This window comes from Miniopterus schreibersii (genome assembly GCF_964146895.1).
Source record: "Miniopterus schreibersii genome assembly, chromosome: 15".
Lineage (NCBI taxonomy): Eukaryota > Metazoa > Chordata > Mammalia > Chiroptera > Miniopteridae > Miniopterus > Miniopterus schreibersii.
Window position 1 is genome coordinate 49374757 of NC_138115.1, and position 16974 is coordinate 49391730.

The 16974-nt window shown below is 46.4% G+C and overlaps 1 protein-coding gene across 5 annotated transcripts in view; it reads right to left on the reverse strand.

Moving 5' to 3' along the window:
* Positions 1 to 16974, reverse strand: part of SCAP (SREBF chaperone) — a 42802-nt gene that overhangs the window by 18686 nt on the left and 7142 nt on the right. For all 5 annotated transcript variants that reach the window (XM_081159194.1, XM_081159195.1, XM_081159196.1 and 2 more), the window contains exon 2: positions 7840 to 8058. In XM_081159194.1, the coding sequence (XP_081015320.1) occupies positions 7840 to 7961 (122 nt within the window). In that variant the 5' untranslated portion in view covers positions 7962 to 8058. The remainder of the gene's footprint in view (positions 1 to 7839; positions 8059 to 16974) is intronic.

Here is a 16974-nt window from a genome sequence, read left to right on the forward strand (position 1 = left end):
GTTTCTGTCTCTCTCTCTCCCTCTCCTTTCCTCTCTCTGAAATCAATAAAGATATATTTAAATAAATAAATAAATAAGTAAATAAATAAATGTTGCTGAGGAATGATATAGCCACTCCAGCTCTCTCTTGGTTCCAGTCTTCCATCCTTTTACTTTCAACCCCTTTGTAGTTCTTGTATCTAAAGGGTAGTGCATGTCTTCAAGCTTCTTGTAGATAGCATGTAGATGGATTCTCTCTTTAATATAATCTGTCGATCTCTGTCTTTTAATAAGTTTAATCCACTTACATTTAATGTGATTACTAATAAGGAAGGATTTACTTATGTCATTTGATTGTTTCTATGCATCTTAAATGATTTTTTCTCCCTCAATTCCTCCATTGCTACTAGTTTTGTATTTGGTTGATCTGTTGTAGTTGGTGTCACTTTGATTGCCTTTTTCTTTCCTTTTCTGTATACTTTAAAAGTTATTTTCTTAGTAATTGCGGGTTCCAGTTATTATTGTTATAACAATTAATTGTTATATTATTACTACTGAATAAGTGTTGTTGGAGAGGACTTTATTAGCAGATTTAAGCAGGCAGAAGAAAAGGGTCAGGGACCTTAAAAATAAGACAACTGAAATTATCAGGTCTGAGGAGCTCAGTTTCAACAGCAAACAAGCACTGTTTCTATCTATCTTTGTTTTTCCCCTTTTATATTATTATTGTCAGATTATACTTTATATATCATATGCCCAGTAATATAGCTTTAAAATTATTGTTTAATGCATTTTGCCTTTTATATCACAAAAGACAGAAAAAGATGTTACAAACCAAACCAAAAGCACAATAATACTGGTTACCTTTATTAGTGTTATTTTTTTTCGTATGGTTTCAAATTACTGTCTACCGTCCTTTCATTTCAGCTTGAAAGACTTCCTTTAGTGTTTTTGGTAGGGCTGGCCCACTGGTAACAAATTCCCTCAGCTTTTATCTATCTGGAAATAATTTTTCCTTCACTACAGAAGAATGGTATTCAAAATTCTTGCTTGAATTTTTTTTTTTTCATTCAGGACTTTAAATATGTTATCCCACTGCCTTCTGGCCTCCATGATTTCTATTAATCTTAATAATAAGAATCCCTTATATAGAAAGAACTCCTTCTCTCTTGCTGCTTTCAAAGCCAGAGTTCAGCTGTTTGGAAGCAGATGTCAAGGGCTGTCTCTGGACTTAGCTAAGGTCCTGTTGGGGAAAGTTTCTCACAGTGCATGGGCTGACCCCAAGGCTCTGGCTGTGGTGAGGAGTCATGGGGCCCAGAGCTAAGACTGCTGGAGTGTTTGCTCCACCACAAGATGAAGACAGGCGGTACATTTTATTGACTACATTCACTTCCCACACAGTGGCTGCTGAAAACGCACCAACAAAGCTAAAGGCAGCCTGTTTCTCAAGATTTGAAATATTAAAAAATTCTGTGAATTCAGGAGTCTAAACATTCCAGCAGGCAGAGAAGGAGGGCAGCTCACTGCAGAGCATCCACTTCCTTAGCACAGAGTCTCAGGAAACAGTCCACAGGCCTTGAAATATGTAAGATGGCTCACAGTCCTCCAACCTTGCCCTGGCACCACACACGCTCCCCGTCTTCCAGTCAGGCATGGGCCTTGCTTCCGAGGCTCTGCATGTGCTGGACCGCTCCTGCCCATTCTTCTCCAGGGTGACTCATCCCCGCGGCCTCAGTTGTAGTATCACCAGGTAGTCTTTCCCCAAAGCCTGGATTGGGCCCTCCTCCCATGAGCCGCCAAGTGCTCTATCCTTACCCCAGCGCCGTTCTGATCACTGACAGCGGACCTGTTTCTGAACTAATGACCATGGTTTCTCACTCTCACTGAGCACCTACTATGTGCCAGACACCAATCCAAGTGCCTTCCATCTATTTGCCCATTCAAGCCTCATCACAACCCAACATGGCATGCAGAAGCTACATCCCCCAGAAAGTGACAGAATCAGTATGTGAACACAGGTGGCCTGGCCAGAGTCTGTTCTGTGCTCTTAACATTACAATACTCTTCCTCATGTTATGTTTCTGATTTGTTTAAAAATTTAAACAATCGCATATTCCTTTTAATATAAACAATTTAAAAAACGAGAGAAAGAATCTAAAAATGCAAAATGCAGGGGAATCACCATTGCCCATGACCACCAATTTCTAGACCAAGAGGAAAGCTTGGAAGAAAAGTGTCAAGGAATTTTCAGAAGTAAAAACACTTTTCTAAGGTCAGAAAAAAGAATAAAGGCGTGTAAAGAAGAAGCTGTGTGGGGATTTCCACACCCCCCCACCCCAGTTGCTTCCGCAAAACTCATTTCTAGGACCAGATCAGATCTTGGCTAACCCGAATCTTACAGGGGCAAAGGAAATGAACCAGGTCCCCCAAACCTCCCTGCCTTTCCTGTCCCGGCTCCTCCCACCCAACTGCTCAGGCCAAGCAAGCGCTTTGATCTTGACCCCTCTTCCTCTCACTCCACATCTGGTCCTCAGAAAATCCTGAGGGCTCCACCTTCAAAACACAGTTGGCCCTTGAACAACATGGGTTCAAACTGCACAGATCCACTTAAACATGAATCCTTTTCAAATAACCCGCAGAGTTCTCGACGACTGACTCCGAGGCTAGGGATCCGGATACGCTGAGGGCTAACTATAAATATATGCAGTTTTCAATGCTTGGTGCCCCATCCCCCGCATTGTTCAAGGGCCAACTATACATCCACACTCAGTCACATCTCACCACCTCCAGGCTTCAGCTTAGATGAAGCACTGCCAACTCTCACCTGCAGCCATGCCCTAGCCCAGCTGGACTCCCTACTTCTACCTCGTGTCCCATCCAGGTATGCGCCGCAACCCACTTCTAGCCCACGCACCTTTCTTCAGGGAGAGTCTGCTGCCCCTGCACAGTCCAGCTCCCCCACCTGAAGGCAGCAAGCTCTGAGGTGGGTGTCCCACACTGTTTCTCAGCATTGTCACTGAGATTACTCTAGCTGTCCGTGGTGCTAACTTGTGGATAAAGCTCCTTCCCTCCCCCGACTGTCCCACCTCCCTACCAGCACTCATTTCATCTTACACATCAGCTACATTTACTGAAATCCTTGTCTCAAACTAAAGCACTGCCCCAAACCCCAAATGCCAGCTGAATTCCTGCTTACCCCTCAAGGCGACACTCTCTGCTCCTCCACCCCCAGGCAGCCAGGCACCTCTCTGCGCTCCCAGTGTGGCCTGATCCCACAGATTCCCATCAGCCTGCCCAATTAGCATAAGAAACTTGGGAAGGGTACAAGCCATTTAAATTCCTGCATTCCCAATACCAGTCCCGTGGAAGATGTTCAGGAAACGCGTGTCCGTTATTCATCTAGCAGGTGTCTACCCAGGGCTGGCGTTATGGGTGTGCACCTGTGTGTGTGGCTGCACAGGACCTGCATTCAGAAGGGACCGGCACTTGAGGCTTACTGTCCTGCGGCAGCTGGGTGGAAACTGAGGTCCATCTTGCACTTGTTTGTAAGTGCAGTCACCACAATGGAGTACGTGCTGAGGGCTGGAGTGCAGGCTCACATGTGGTCCCTCCTCCTGGGACGATTATGACCACCAGGTCCCCTGCCCCGTGTATCCCAGGACCTGGCCTTCCCCTCCCTGTTCAGGGACCCCACTTGCTGCTCTCCCTGGCAAGGGCCTAAATGCAACAAGGCTAGTTGGGGTCAGCTGTGTCCTGGGGCAGGGTGAGGTGACAGCCATCGCCCACCCCAGGCTGGCAGTCCCATAACACATCTGGAGGGCTTTCGGCCGGGGCACCCATCCAAGCATATTTAATACCTTTAGTGTACTCTGCCCTCCCCCCTGCCTTTTGAATAAGCAGCCCTAAGTTTTCATGTCGCCCTGGGTCCCACAAATTCCATGGATGGTCTTGACTCTGCATCTCCTCCCATCCTCACTCCCTGTCACCTGTTGTGGGAGCTGAGGAGACACTGAAGACATACAGAAAGAGCAACCACAGAAATGACACTCAGAGAAGGTGCAGCATGAGACACCCTCCAGGACATCAGGGTGGGAGGTGGTCTCTCTTCCCTTGTCAGGGAGAACAGTACAGGACTGGGGTGGGGTTGTGAAAGACTGGAAGGGATACTTCTGAGATCTCCTGATCTCTCTTCTGTTGAGGAAATTTGGGTGGTAAAGGAGCCTTTGATCTGCAGGCCTTTCTGAGCTCTTCAGAGCTTGTTTGTGAGGCCAGGGGTAGGGTGCTAGGGAGCCTCTGGCTTTGAAATGCTAACCAGGGCAGCGAGTCTAGGCTTTGGGCAGAGGTCAGTGGTGCTCTGGGACTCATTCTCAGCTATCCAGCCTGGCTCCCCAAAGCACAGGCGCAGGCGAAGACAGGGCTCAGTTACTCAGATCTCTTCCTTGTTCACAAGGAGAGAACACAAACGTGTCTAGAGAGTGGCCACAGGGACACAGAAAGAGGGAACCTGTTACACAATCCCCAGTGTGCACACCCCACAACGGGGCCATGGTGATCGTGGGGAAACCTGAGATGTGAGCAGATGAGGGAGAGATGCTGAGAAGCAGAGGGGGCACCGCAACTGAGATGCCCAGCCTGGGCCTGAAGGTGCAGCTTTCATCCGGAGGAGGAGAGTGCGAGCCTGTCACCAACACCCACACTGGCTGCAGGACCATCCTCTAGCAGGGTTACAATGGCCTTAGCTAACCTGCTCTCCAAGTTAGAACCCACCTTCTCTAACCATGATCAAGTGACCCAAAGACCCTCACATAACCTCTGACCTGCCTATGGGAGCCCAGCTGGCCTGGCACCAAGCACAACACCCCCCCCAACCCCGGTGTACCCACCACTTCCCAGGGCAGGCCGCAGCAACAACACCTTTGTCTTGCTGGGCTGCTGCTGGGTCACACCTTGGGTCCTGGTGACCTGACAGGTACCTCTCGGCATAGTGCCTGCCTGCTACAGGTTTCACCAGATTTTCCCAGAGGAAAAAGCACTCACTGCTCCCGGGAGACCCAATGGGGACAAATGGTCTACAGCTCAGGTGGCTGCCAGATCTGAACAGGGATATCAGGGCAGCGGCCCTGGGTTCAAGCTGAACAAGTTTCGTCCCAGGAACAATTCAAGGTAGCAATTAAATGGGACCTGAGGTTCTAATAAAACTACTCAGAGCTGTCTATTACCCACACTGTACTCTGCAGGCAGCTGAGGCTCTGGCAGAAGGGGAGCTCTCTGGACAGCAAAGCTCCCCAGGTAGCAGAGGAGAGCAAGGCCGGTGTCCAGGGTCCAAGATCCTGGTCTCCTGGCCATGAAGGCCCAGGACCTGTGGATTCTGAGACAGCCTCTATCTTCTTGGAGGATGAGACTTCATCTAGCCTTGCAAAACTTTTCCAAGCCCATCAGATTTTAAGCAAAGTTTTAAAAACTCCAAGATCATCACATAACAACAATCCTGGTTTGGGGAAATAAGTGCACAGCACTAAGAGCGTGCCGGTGCCAGCTGGTTTTCAATTAGAAGAAAAGCAGGGCAACTGCAAAGATGAGAGGAAAACAGAGCCATCAGACGTGGGACCGAGGGAGGCAGCAGGTGCACCAGGGAGTGCCCTCCCTGTCCTCTTGTGGGGGCAGTGAACCGAGTGACTGTGGTCCCACACAGGAGGTAGTGAGGGAGGCACCACTTCCTCTTCCTTCAGAGCTCAGCCCAGGGGCTCTCCAGGAAGCCTCCTGAAACTGTCCCCTTTGCACCAAGGCCAAGGCATGTCTGCCATGCACACTATCCCAGGGCACTGCCACTGTATCTTGGGGAGGGACTGCCCTGCATCACTGTCTGGCACAGCACATGGCATGATCGTAGCCATCTTCATTGAGGCAGCTCTGAAACCCACCCCTATGCTCCCTCACTCTGTCCTGTGGGGCCACTGCCTCAGAAAGGCTCTCTACTCTCCGTCCCTTTCTATCTGGGCAAATCCCGCCAGGCCCTGCTCCTGCCACTGCAGCTGAGACCCTCTTCCTCAGGCTTTTGGTCCAAGGAGCGAACTCGTCACATGAACTGTGTGGGCACCAAACAGTGACCCTCACAAAGTCCCCAGCGCCATGCTAAGTGGAGATGGCACAGTTTCTGATGTGCCACCCAGACCTGCCTGTTGCATCACCTGCCACCTACTTGCTTTGTAGTCAGTTTCATCACCTTTCACAGAATGAGGGAATGACAAGCACCTCCAAGGACGTGAGGCAACCACATGAAATACCACGTGTGGGAGCACCCGAGGTCCTACAAAACCGTAGTCTATGAAGATAGTTTTCCTTTCCTTCCCATCAGCCGTCCCAGCCTGAGCCTCACCCACCCGTCTCAGAACCGATGTGCGGCCAAGGACTGTGGGACATCAGGCAGGCTTGACTGCAGCTGGCTGCATGGGTTGTTATATGCCATTATCACATCTCCTCCCCCCCTGCGCCAGTCTAATTCACCCTGACTCGAGGAGGTGTCCTCATTCTCGAGACCTTGGCCATCTCATAAAGTGTCTATACCAGAGGCCCCACATCAGAAGTCCAAGGACAGTCTGTTTTGAAACACAGACTGCAAATTATTGTGTGATAGCAAATTATTCATTCAAAGATAAGGCTCAAGTGCACCCCAGCAGCTGCTACACGCAGATGCATTCCCTCCGGGAAGCTGCCTGGTCCCAGCTGGCGACACCCAACCCCCAGAAGATGACTGGCAAAGAGGAAACATCCCTCCCTTCCTGTAGCCAGAGCTGCGTTTGTGGAAGGGGGATCACAATCACCCAGAACACAAGTTCCATTCAGGTACCCGTCCATCATACATTTTCCTCACCACCGCCCATGTGCAAAGGCATATACGAAAAGGCCACCAGTGTCCTGGGACCTGGATTTGAACCCACCTCCCTACTCACTGTGTAGACCAGACAGGTCTCTAATCCTCCATCCCCCTTTGGTTAAGTGGAGAATTATCTGGACCACTTCTCAAAGTTGTCATGAAGACATTTAATAGATACTGAAGCACCAGCAGGAAATTCCCAACGAGTGATGCTCATTTTTTCAATCCTAGTTGGGGAAGGACCTGGATCCTTAACAACTGAATGGAACAGGGAGTTCAGTCCTGAGCATCCTCCTTCTAGCACTGAAAACACCCACCAACGTTAGATGAATCTGGAAACCGGAATTCTTTCCAGGTGCAAGGATACTAAGGTGGGCGGGCTCTCTTTCTACAATGTCATCATCTTACAGGCCCTGTGACAGACAGACACACACGACCGAGGGCAGCTACAGCTCTCACAACAGTCCTTGGTGAGCACGGCAGGCCTGAGAATCAGCAAGGGTCAGAAGGAGGCTCCATAAACACAGAAAGCAACCAGGAACAGAGAACCAAGTCTCTGTGGGATGTCCTCAAGCCTTCGAGGGGGTGTCCAGGGAGCTGCTCAAATGGACGTACCTTGCAACACCTGAAAGCCCTGCTCTTAACCAGGCACCAAAGAGAAACTGCCACTGCTGAGAAGGAAAATTAAAAAACCATGCCTTTCAATTATCTCATGGTTTCTGAGAAGTATTTAAACATTACTTTCAAATAGATTACCAGTGACATGAACAAATGCGATAACTCACTGAGTCAGGGCCAGCCCAGCCTGTCCTAGTTTAGTGGCTAACACCCCAGGACCAGAGCTCTACCACTTGGCAGCTCCAATGAGCCTCAAGGTCCCTTGTGTAAAAGGCACACACAAGCTAAGGGAAACAGAGCAGTCAGGGCTGGGAATCTACTGTCCCAAGACAACGGCCCACCATGTCCAGGGCCCCTGGGAAACCCACCAGCAGGCTAGGATGCAGAGAGCCGTGAAGAGGATTATCGGAATAGGGTAGGACGCGCAGAGCAGCCCATGGCTGTAGAAGGCCTGCGATATCTTCTCACGCAGCCTGTCAGTCAGGGTCATCCTCAGCGGAAGTCACCTTGCTGCCATCCCGGAAAGTGAGCATGGATCAGTCCGGCACGCGCCGAACAGTGCTGACAATGGGCACCATCTGCAGTACCTGCAAGAAGGGAGAGGAGTCAGTTAACAGAGGACCTGGCTCTGCACACAGGGCTGCTGGGGAGGTGGCAGTGATGTGGGCGGGGATGCCACACACAGGAGTGGAGACACCAACCCCAACACACACACATGCCCTTGGTCAGCTCTTACGTGACCATGGGCAATTTCTAAGTCAGTCTAACCAAAGAAGCTAAAAACCTGTCCCGCCAGCTCTGGTAACAAGCTCCCAGCCCTCCTCTATAGGAGGATTTCTAAAAGGCCACGCCCCAGACAGCATTTTTCTCCCATGTGGCATAGGAAAGCACGCGTGTGTGACAGACATCGCCTTCTGCCGCTCTCTGCCAGTGGGCATCAAGATATCCTCCCACCCTTCTCTGTGCCCAGGTCAGATTAAGAGGCATCCTTGGGGAAAACCTTTGCACAGAACTGACCCATCACAATACATACACATTGGTGCACAGTAATTTACTCATAAAGAATGTCCGGAGGGGTCAGCCCTCAACATGAAAACACCAACAAGCCTGGGCCCCTGACAACAAACTAATTCCACCCTGACAGTGGTGTCAGGCAGAAATCAAGTCACTGCACCTGGCTGCAGTTGTTCCTGGGAGCATGCGGGCAGAGGGCCCCTCCTGTTCCAGTCTCCTCTGAGTAACAGCAGCCCAGTGTGGCTCAGGGGAACCACCTCTCTCCAGGGGACCTGGCCTGGAGGGACTGTCAGCCAAGGTGCCCCTCCCTGACCCGCACCAGGCTGGTTGGGCCTCTCTCCCTGGAAGCTGCCTTCTGAGCAGAAAGGGCAGGAACTGGATGTGGGTCCTTGTTCATCCCCAAGAGGTCCCTGCCCCCATGACAGCGGGTGCTCTGGCTCCTGGCCTTTCTGAAGCCGAGCTCATCAACTTGTTTTTCCAGTCCAAGGGCCACCCCCATGACCTCCAGCAAATCTTTTCACTGGTGTGAGCCAAACTCATTTCTGTTGCTTCCAAGCAGAGGACCTTAAACCAATAAAATCGGAATAGAAAAACTCTAGAAGGCCTAGGGAACCAGAACTCCCTTCCTTATTGCGCTCTCCCACGGAGTCCAAGTTGAAACCCACTTCTGTTCCAAGTTGCGGTTTGTGCTGCAAGGAACACGCTCAGACATGTGTCTCGGTTTGATAAGGCTCCCAATGAAAATCCGGGCCAGAGAGATGATTCCTCAGAAGTGTCAGAACAGTTTAATTTCTTCTTTTCCAACTTGGATGCCTTTTGCTTCTCCTGTAAACTGTCCTGGCTAAAATTTCTAGGACAATGACGAACTGCAGTGGTGCGAATGGGGTCCTCATCTCACTCCCGATCTTAGGAAGAGAGCGCCAGTCCTTCACCACTAAGGACGTCACGTGGGGCTTTTTCACAGATGCCCTTATCAGGTTGAGGAAGTACTCCCTTCCTGTTCTACTGTGTTGAGTGTTTTCTTTAATCACGGAAAGGTATTATGCTTTTGATCATGTGTTTTTTTTATTTATCCTACTAATCAGGTGTATTACACTGATTGATTTTTGTCGTGTTGAACCAACTTTTCATTCCTGAGTGTAATACCTTTAAACGATGTTAGACACGGTTTGCTAATGTTCTGTTGAGGGCTTCTGTGTCTCTATTTATCAAACACTAGTTTGCAGTTTTCTTTTTTAATGTCATCTTAGTCTGGCTTTGTTATTAGGGTAGTGCTGGTCGCAGAGGGTGACTAGGGAAATGTTCTCTCCTACTTTTACCTGGAAGACTTCCTGATAAATCTTTATAAACATTTGGCAGAATTCACTAGTGAAGCCATCTGATTTAGGGCTTTATTTGTGGGATGTTTTTAAATTATTAATTCAGTCTCTCTACTTGTTTTAAGTCTATTCAGATTTTCTATTTCTTCTTGAGTAAGCTTGTTAGCTTGTGTTTCTAAGGATTTGGCCATTTTATCTATGCCATCTAATTTACCAGCACAGTATTTACTGTTCGTATTTCCTTATAATCATTTTTATTTCTGAAAGGTTGGTGGTAATGTCCCCACTTTCACTGATGATTCTAATAACTAACTCTTCTCTGTTTTTCTTGGTCATTCTAGCTAAAGGTTTGCTGATCCTGTTGATCTTTTAAAAGAACCAACTTTGGCTTTATTTCCTCTATTGTTTTACTAGTCTCTATTTGTTTGTTTCCACTCTAATCTTTATTATTTTCTTCTGTCTGTCTGCATTGGGTTTATTTTGCTCTTTTTCTAGTTTCTTAAGGTAGTTAAGATTACTGATTTGAGATTCTATCTTCTTTCTTAATACAGGCACTCACAACTATAAATTTCCCTCCAAACACGACTTCAGTCACATCCCCGAAGTTTCCATACGTTGTGATTTTTGTTTTCATTCATCTCAAGGTGTTTTCTAATTTCTTTTGTGCTTTCTTCTTTGATCCACTGGGTACTTTGGAGTGATTGTTAAAATCCCCTCATATCGTCTAGATGTGAGTCTGCCAGATAGGTTGTTTGCAAATATTTTCTCCCCATCTGTAGCTTGTTTCTTTCTTCTTTTCACAGACTCTTTGACAGAGCCAAAGTTTCTAATTTTGATAAAATATAATTTACCCATTTTTCCCCTTTATGGATCATGCTTTAGGTATTATATAAGAATTCGTCACTGAGCCTTACTTCTGATATTTTTTTCTCTGATGTTTTCTCCTAAAATTTTTTATAGTTTTACATTTCAACCTATGGTCCATCTGAGTTACTTTTTGTGTGAGATATGAGGTTTAGGTCTAGGTTCTTTTTCTTTTTTCCTATAGATAACCAACTGTTCCAGCACCACTGAACTGCTCTGGCACCTTAGTCCGTTTGGCCTGCTACAACAAAAATTCCATACATTGGGTGGTTTAAACAACAAACATTTACTTCTTACAGTTCTGGAGACTGAGAAGTCCAAGACCAAGGCACCAGCGGACGGTCTGTAGCGAGGGCGTGCTTCCTGGTCAGTAGATGGCCATCTTCTCCCTGCATCTTTGTCCTCGCAGGGCAGTGAGGAGGGCGAGCTCGCTGGGTTTCCTCTCCAAGGGCAGTAACCTACTCATGGAGGCTCTGCCCTCACGACCTCATCAGCCCACAGAGGTCCCCACCTCCTCCTATCATCACATTGGGGAAGTCAGTCTCGGAAACGGGCAGAGTGATTCCTCCCATTTTCCTCTTCAAAACTGTTTAACAAGTTTTCTCATAAACACATCGTCTGCAAATAGGGACATGTTCATTTCTCCCTTTCCACCATTTCTTCAGACACTTTTTTTTGGCACCACTCTCTCTCCTCTCCTCTTGGGACTTGGATTACATGAAAGATAAGCCTTTTGTTACTGTCCCATGGGTCCCTGAGCACTGTTCATTTCTCTTTAGTTTACTTTAATCCCTGTTGGACAGACTGAGTAATTTTTATTGCTCTATCTGCAAGTTAACAGGCTCTTCTGTTATCTCCATTCTATTACTGAATGGACGCAATGAATTTTTTACTTAGTTTTAGTTATGAAATTTCTAATTTTAAATTTACATGTCTAATTTTTCATATGTTTCAAGACTGTTTACCCTCACTTCTTAGAGCAAGAGAAAAAAATTCCTCTCATACAAAAGAACCCCTGTAAAGATACCAGTGGGATTTCTCAGCAGAAACTTCGTAGGCCAGAAGAGAGTAGAGTGATATATTCAAAGTGCTGCAAGAAAAAATTGCCAAGCAAGAATACTTTCCCCAGCAAAGTTGGCCTTCAGAAACAAAGGAGAGATAAAGCTTTCTCAGATAAAACAAAAGCTTAGAGTTCATTACCACTAGACCTGCCTTATAAGAAATGCTGAAAGGAATTCTTCAAGCTGAAAGGACACTAATTAGTAATACGAAACTGTAAAAAAACACCCATAAAGGTGAAAATATAGTCAAATTCAGAATTCTAATAAGCATTTAACAACAGGGATATGTTCTGAAAAATGCGCTGAGGCAATTTTGTCACTGTGTAAATATCACAGAGTGCACTTACACAAACCTAGGTGGCACAGCCCACTACACACCTAGGTTATACGCTATATATAGCCTATTGCTCCTAGGCTACAAACCTGTACAGCAGGTTACTAGACTGGATATTGTAGTTAATTGTAACACAACGGCAAGTATTTATGTATCTAAACCTATCCAAACATAGAAAAGATACAGTAAAAATAGGTATAAGAGACAAAGAGTGTGTGTGTGTGTAAACACTTTGTGGGGAGCAAGGAGAGTGCTGTGGAGGGAGGCACCGTCAGAGGGAGAGTAGACATCAGGAGGAAGGGAGAAAGGAAAGGAAAAGAAAGGGAGAGAAAGTGAGAACAGAGATAGAAAGAAACCCAGAGAGATAAAGCTTGAGAAATAATGAAAGGGACAGGGAGGGAGGGAGGGACAGGCAGGAACAGGACTGGGAGGAAAGAGAAATAGAGAGAAACTGAGGAAAGGGAAGTGAGTTTGTGCACAAGAGAGTGAGAGTGAGTGAGACTGAGACAGACAGACAGATAGTGTACGTGCTGTGCTGGCCAGTGCCTGTGCCTGGGCAGGCTCTCGGGCTCCCACCCCCATCCCTCTCCCCTCACTCCTTCACCAATTCCAGGCCCCAGCATGGGTGGGAGCAGGGCAGGTGAACAGCATGCTGAGCCTCATCTATGTAAACCACCCAGGGCTAGCAGTAAATTCAACATCTTAGGCCTGGTCTTTTGCTTATAATCCATTATAATCTCATGAGAGCAGCGTCGTATGTGCAGTCCATCGCTGACTGACGTATCATTACGTGGCACATGACTGTATTGTAATACGTGGTGTGTTAATTACTTTCATATAAAAGTTAAAAGACAAAAGTATTAACAATTACTATAGCTATAATAATTTGTTAATGGATACACAATATAAAAAGATGTAAACTGTGACATCAAAAACAAAGTATGGGGTGGATAAAAGCATACAGTTTTTGTATGCTAGGAAAATTAAGTTGTCATTAGCCTAACAGATTGTTACAACTATAGATTGTTTGTATAACTCCTGGTGGCCACAAAACAAAAAAATATAGCAGATACACAGAAGAGAAAGAAAAGGGGATCAAACCACACCACCGAAGTCATGGGTTCGAAAAGACAGCAGAAGAGAAAGGAATAAAGAGATTTACAAAACAGCCAGAAAACACGATGGCACTAAGTCCTTAGCTATCGATAATTACTTTAAATTTAAATGCATTAAATTCTCTAATCAAAAAGCACAGAGTACCTGAATGGATTAAAAAACAAGAAATGACAGATGCTGTCCAAAGGAGACTCACTTCAGCTTTAAGGACACAAAAAGATTCAAAGCGAAGGGGTGGAAAATACTGAGTCCTCAGTCTGCGCCCTCTCCACTTAAACACCCTCTTTTGTATGAGCACCTCCCAGTTCCTTAGGCTGACTCTGCCCACCATGAGCCACGTTGCCGTGATGTGCTCCGCTTTCCTCTCTCCCCATCTTGATGGCTCGTTTTGACTGATCCTCAGGCCACACCCTCCTGACAGCCAGTATCACGGTGATCTATCTACGCCTTACCCAGCCAGTTTCTCCTCAATATTTCCAATCAATCCAGCCCACACACCCGTTCATGGAACAGCATGGACAGCTTCCATGTTCTATTCTGACCCTGTCAGAAGGAAGCCGGGGGAGGGGGGTGCGTAAAGAGCTTGCGGGACAGTGTTATAATGCCTACAGTCACGTACAGTTATGTCTAGGCCTTGACATTCACTCACGGCTCACTCACAGAGGCACCCAGGAGCTTCCAGTCCTGCAAGCTCCATTCAGGTTACAGGTGAACCAATTCTTTTATACCATATTTTTACTGAATCTTTTCTAGGTTTAGATATGCTTAGATGCACAAATACTTACACTGTGTTACAACTGCCTATAGTATTCAGGGCAGGTCTGCAGCGAGGAGCAATAGGTTAGACCACATAGCCTAGGTATGGAGTAGGCTGTACAATCTGGGTTTGTGTAAGCGCACTCTGATGTTTGCACAACAACAAAATCGCCTAATGATACATTTCTCAGAACAGATAAGATTTAAAGGTAAAAATTAAATATAAAAAGTACTTTCAGAAACCGCAGAACAATTTTCATACTTTTCTACTAGAAAGATCTTTTAGGCATAACAGGGAACCCAGAAACCTTAAAAGGCCAATTAAATTTGACCCAAGAAAGAACCAAAATTTTTTAATGGTAAAACCATCCTAAGTAAAAAAATAACAATCTGAAAAAATATAACTGCAGTTCATATCACTGACAAAGTGCTAAGTGTCTTCATATAGAAACAATGTCTACAAAACCCATTTTAAAAACCAAAGCCCAATAGAAAAATGGGCAAAGGGTACAATCAGCTTTTTCACAGAAAATAAAATGGAAATGGTCCTTCAACCTTATAGCAACAGGAGAGACATTAAAACAACCTGAGCCCGGCTGGGCGTGGCTCAGCAGCTGAGTGTCAACCTAGGATCCAGGCGATTGGGGTTCGATTCCCAGTCAGGGCACATGCCCGGGTTGCAGGCTCGATCCCCAGTTGGGGGTGTGCAGGAGGCAGCCAATCAATGACTCTCTCATCATTGATGTTTCTATCTCTCTCTCTCCCTCTCCTTTCCTCTCTCTGAAATCAATAAAGATATATATTTTTTTAATTTAGAAAAAAAAACCCAACAACCTGAGTTGTGAGTGTTCATTCTACTTGAACTAAGAAGTTTTGAGGGGAAACAGAAACAGTTTTTTCACCTATCAAATTGGCAAAGATCAAACTGCAGTACCACAGTGCTGGTGAGGGTGTGGACAACAGGCTCTGCCACGCAGCTGAGTACAGATGTGGACAAGCTCTCAATGGAGGTGCATCTGGCAACAGCCATCAAAATAGCAAAGCATATACTCACCAACCTGGCACGCCTGCCTCCGGTAAGTGACCACACAGGCACACTTGGCCATGCTGGACTGGTGCCTATGGAAGGTTACTCAGTGTTATCTGCACTAGCAAAATTTACAACACCTTCTGCATCCACCTTCTGCGTAAAGCTCTGGCTGAATACATTAAGGTACATCCTGACAATGGAATATTGTAAAAGACAACAAGAAAGCTCTTATGTGTTGATACTGAACTATTACAAACAGAGGGAAAAAAGCAAGGATATAGTATGCTACCTTCATGTAACAGAAAAGAGCTCTCTGTGTGTCTGTCTGTGTGGTGCACAGAACACCCCTGATGGGACACTCGAGAATTGGTAACACTGGCTGCCTCTGGGGAGAGGATCTGGTGGCCAGTACAAAGTAGAAGGGAAATTTTCCTGTGTATACTCTGTTGTGCCTTTTGAATTCTGTGCCATATGAATGTATTACTGCATTGAAAAGGTAAAATTAAAAAAACAAATGAACAGGCTTCCCATGGAAGCAGCAGCCCTCCTCTCCAAGCTCCGTGCCTGTGCATTTCCACCCTGCCCTGTGTTTATCTGGCTCTTGGCCTCCCCTAGTTGACTGGTCCCTCTCGGGAGAAGGTCACAGCTGAAACACCTCCGTGTTCCCTAGAGCACCCAGTGCCTCTTTGGTGCTGAGCGGAAAGTCACTGCAGGTCTGTTCACTCTGCTAAACGAGTCCTCCAGTGCAAACAAGTCATCTTTTGGGGGAAGGAGGTTTTTTCCAGAATGTTGCTTTACAAAGTGGACCAATGATCAGGCAGGAAATTCTGCTTCTCTAAGCATCAAAATTTGCCAAATACACTGGAGGAATTTTCAACTTAACAGTACTGAAAAAAGAAAGGCATTCTCGTTTGTGAATGAAAGCCGATTTCAGAGAATGTGAAGCCTGAGAACACACGTATTCAAGAGAATAGTCAGAATAACAGTTGGGATGGCCCAGCGACACGGAGATGGAAAGAAGACCCAATTCCATTAACCAGCTACGAGGGCCATCGCAAATAACCATGTCTGTGAGCATCAACAAGCACTGAAGATTCTCTTCCGCAATGCCCGCTACCTACATTCTTGGTCCCTCTTGACCTGGTCAGGAATGACTAACAAAGGGACTGAGCAGACCACTGCTATGAACGTGTGCAAAGAATCTGTTTTACAGCTAGAAACAGCCCAGGAGCCCAGTGGGGCAACCCCCGTAAGTTCACAAGGCAGGACCTTTGGCCCAGGGGAAGGGTGCCCTTCGCCTCGGTTCCAGCAGGTTCAGACACCAGCTTCCTGCTCCCAGCCGTACATGGACACATCTAGGCCACACAGGATGGAGGATCTTGCCTGGTTTCCTGACAGAAGTGCGGTCTCCTGGAGAGCACCAGGGTTCCCAACAGTGGAGGTGTGATGAGTCTCTATTTTATTACTATCTCAAAAGCTTTTAATATAAATGCCACAGGAAGATGCTTCCATTCTAAACACGAACTGTGCAAAAGAGCTATTTGTGTGGGAATAGTGGCAAAGAAGAGCTGAGAGATGAGGTTCACCTGGGGCCCTCTTCTTTGGTGCCGGGGAAACTAAGTAGCCACATGAGAGAGTGAGGCCAGATCCTTACCAGGCATCACAGGCAGAACGTAACTCAAAATGGATCAAAGACCAAAATGAAGAGCTAAAACTATAAAACTCTTAAAAGAAAATGGAGGAAATCTTCATGATATTGGATTTGGCAAGGATTTCCTGGATATGACACCAAAAGCAGAGGCAACAACAAAAAAGAGTACACAAATTGGACTTCATAAAAATTCGTAATTTTTGTGCATCAAAGGAAACTATCAACAGTGAAAAGACAACCCACAGAAAGGGAGAAAATATCTGTGAGTCATGTATCTAATAAGGTATTAATATCCAGAATATATTAAAAACTCCCACAACTTGGCAACAAAAACACAAACAACCCGATTCAAAGGACT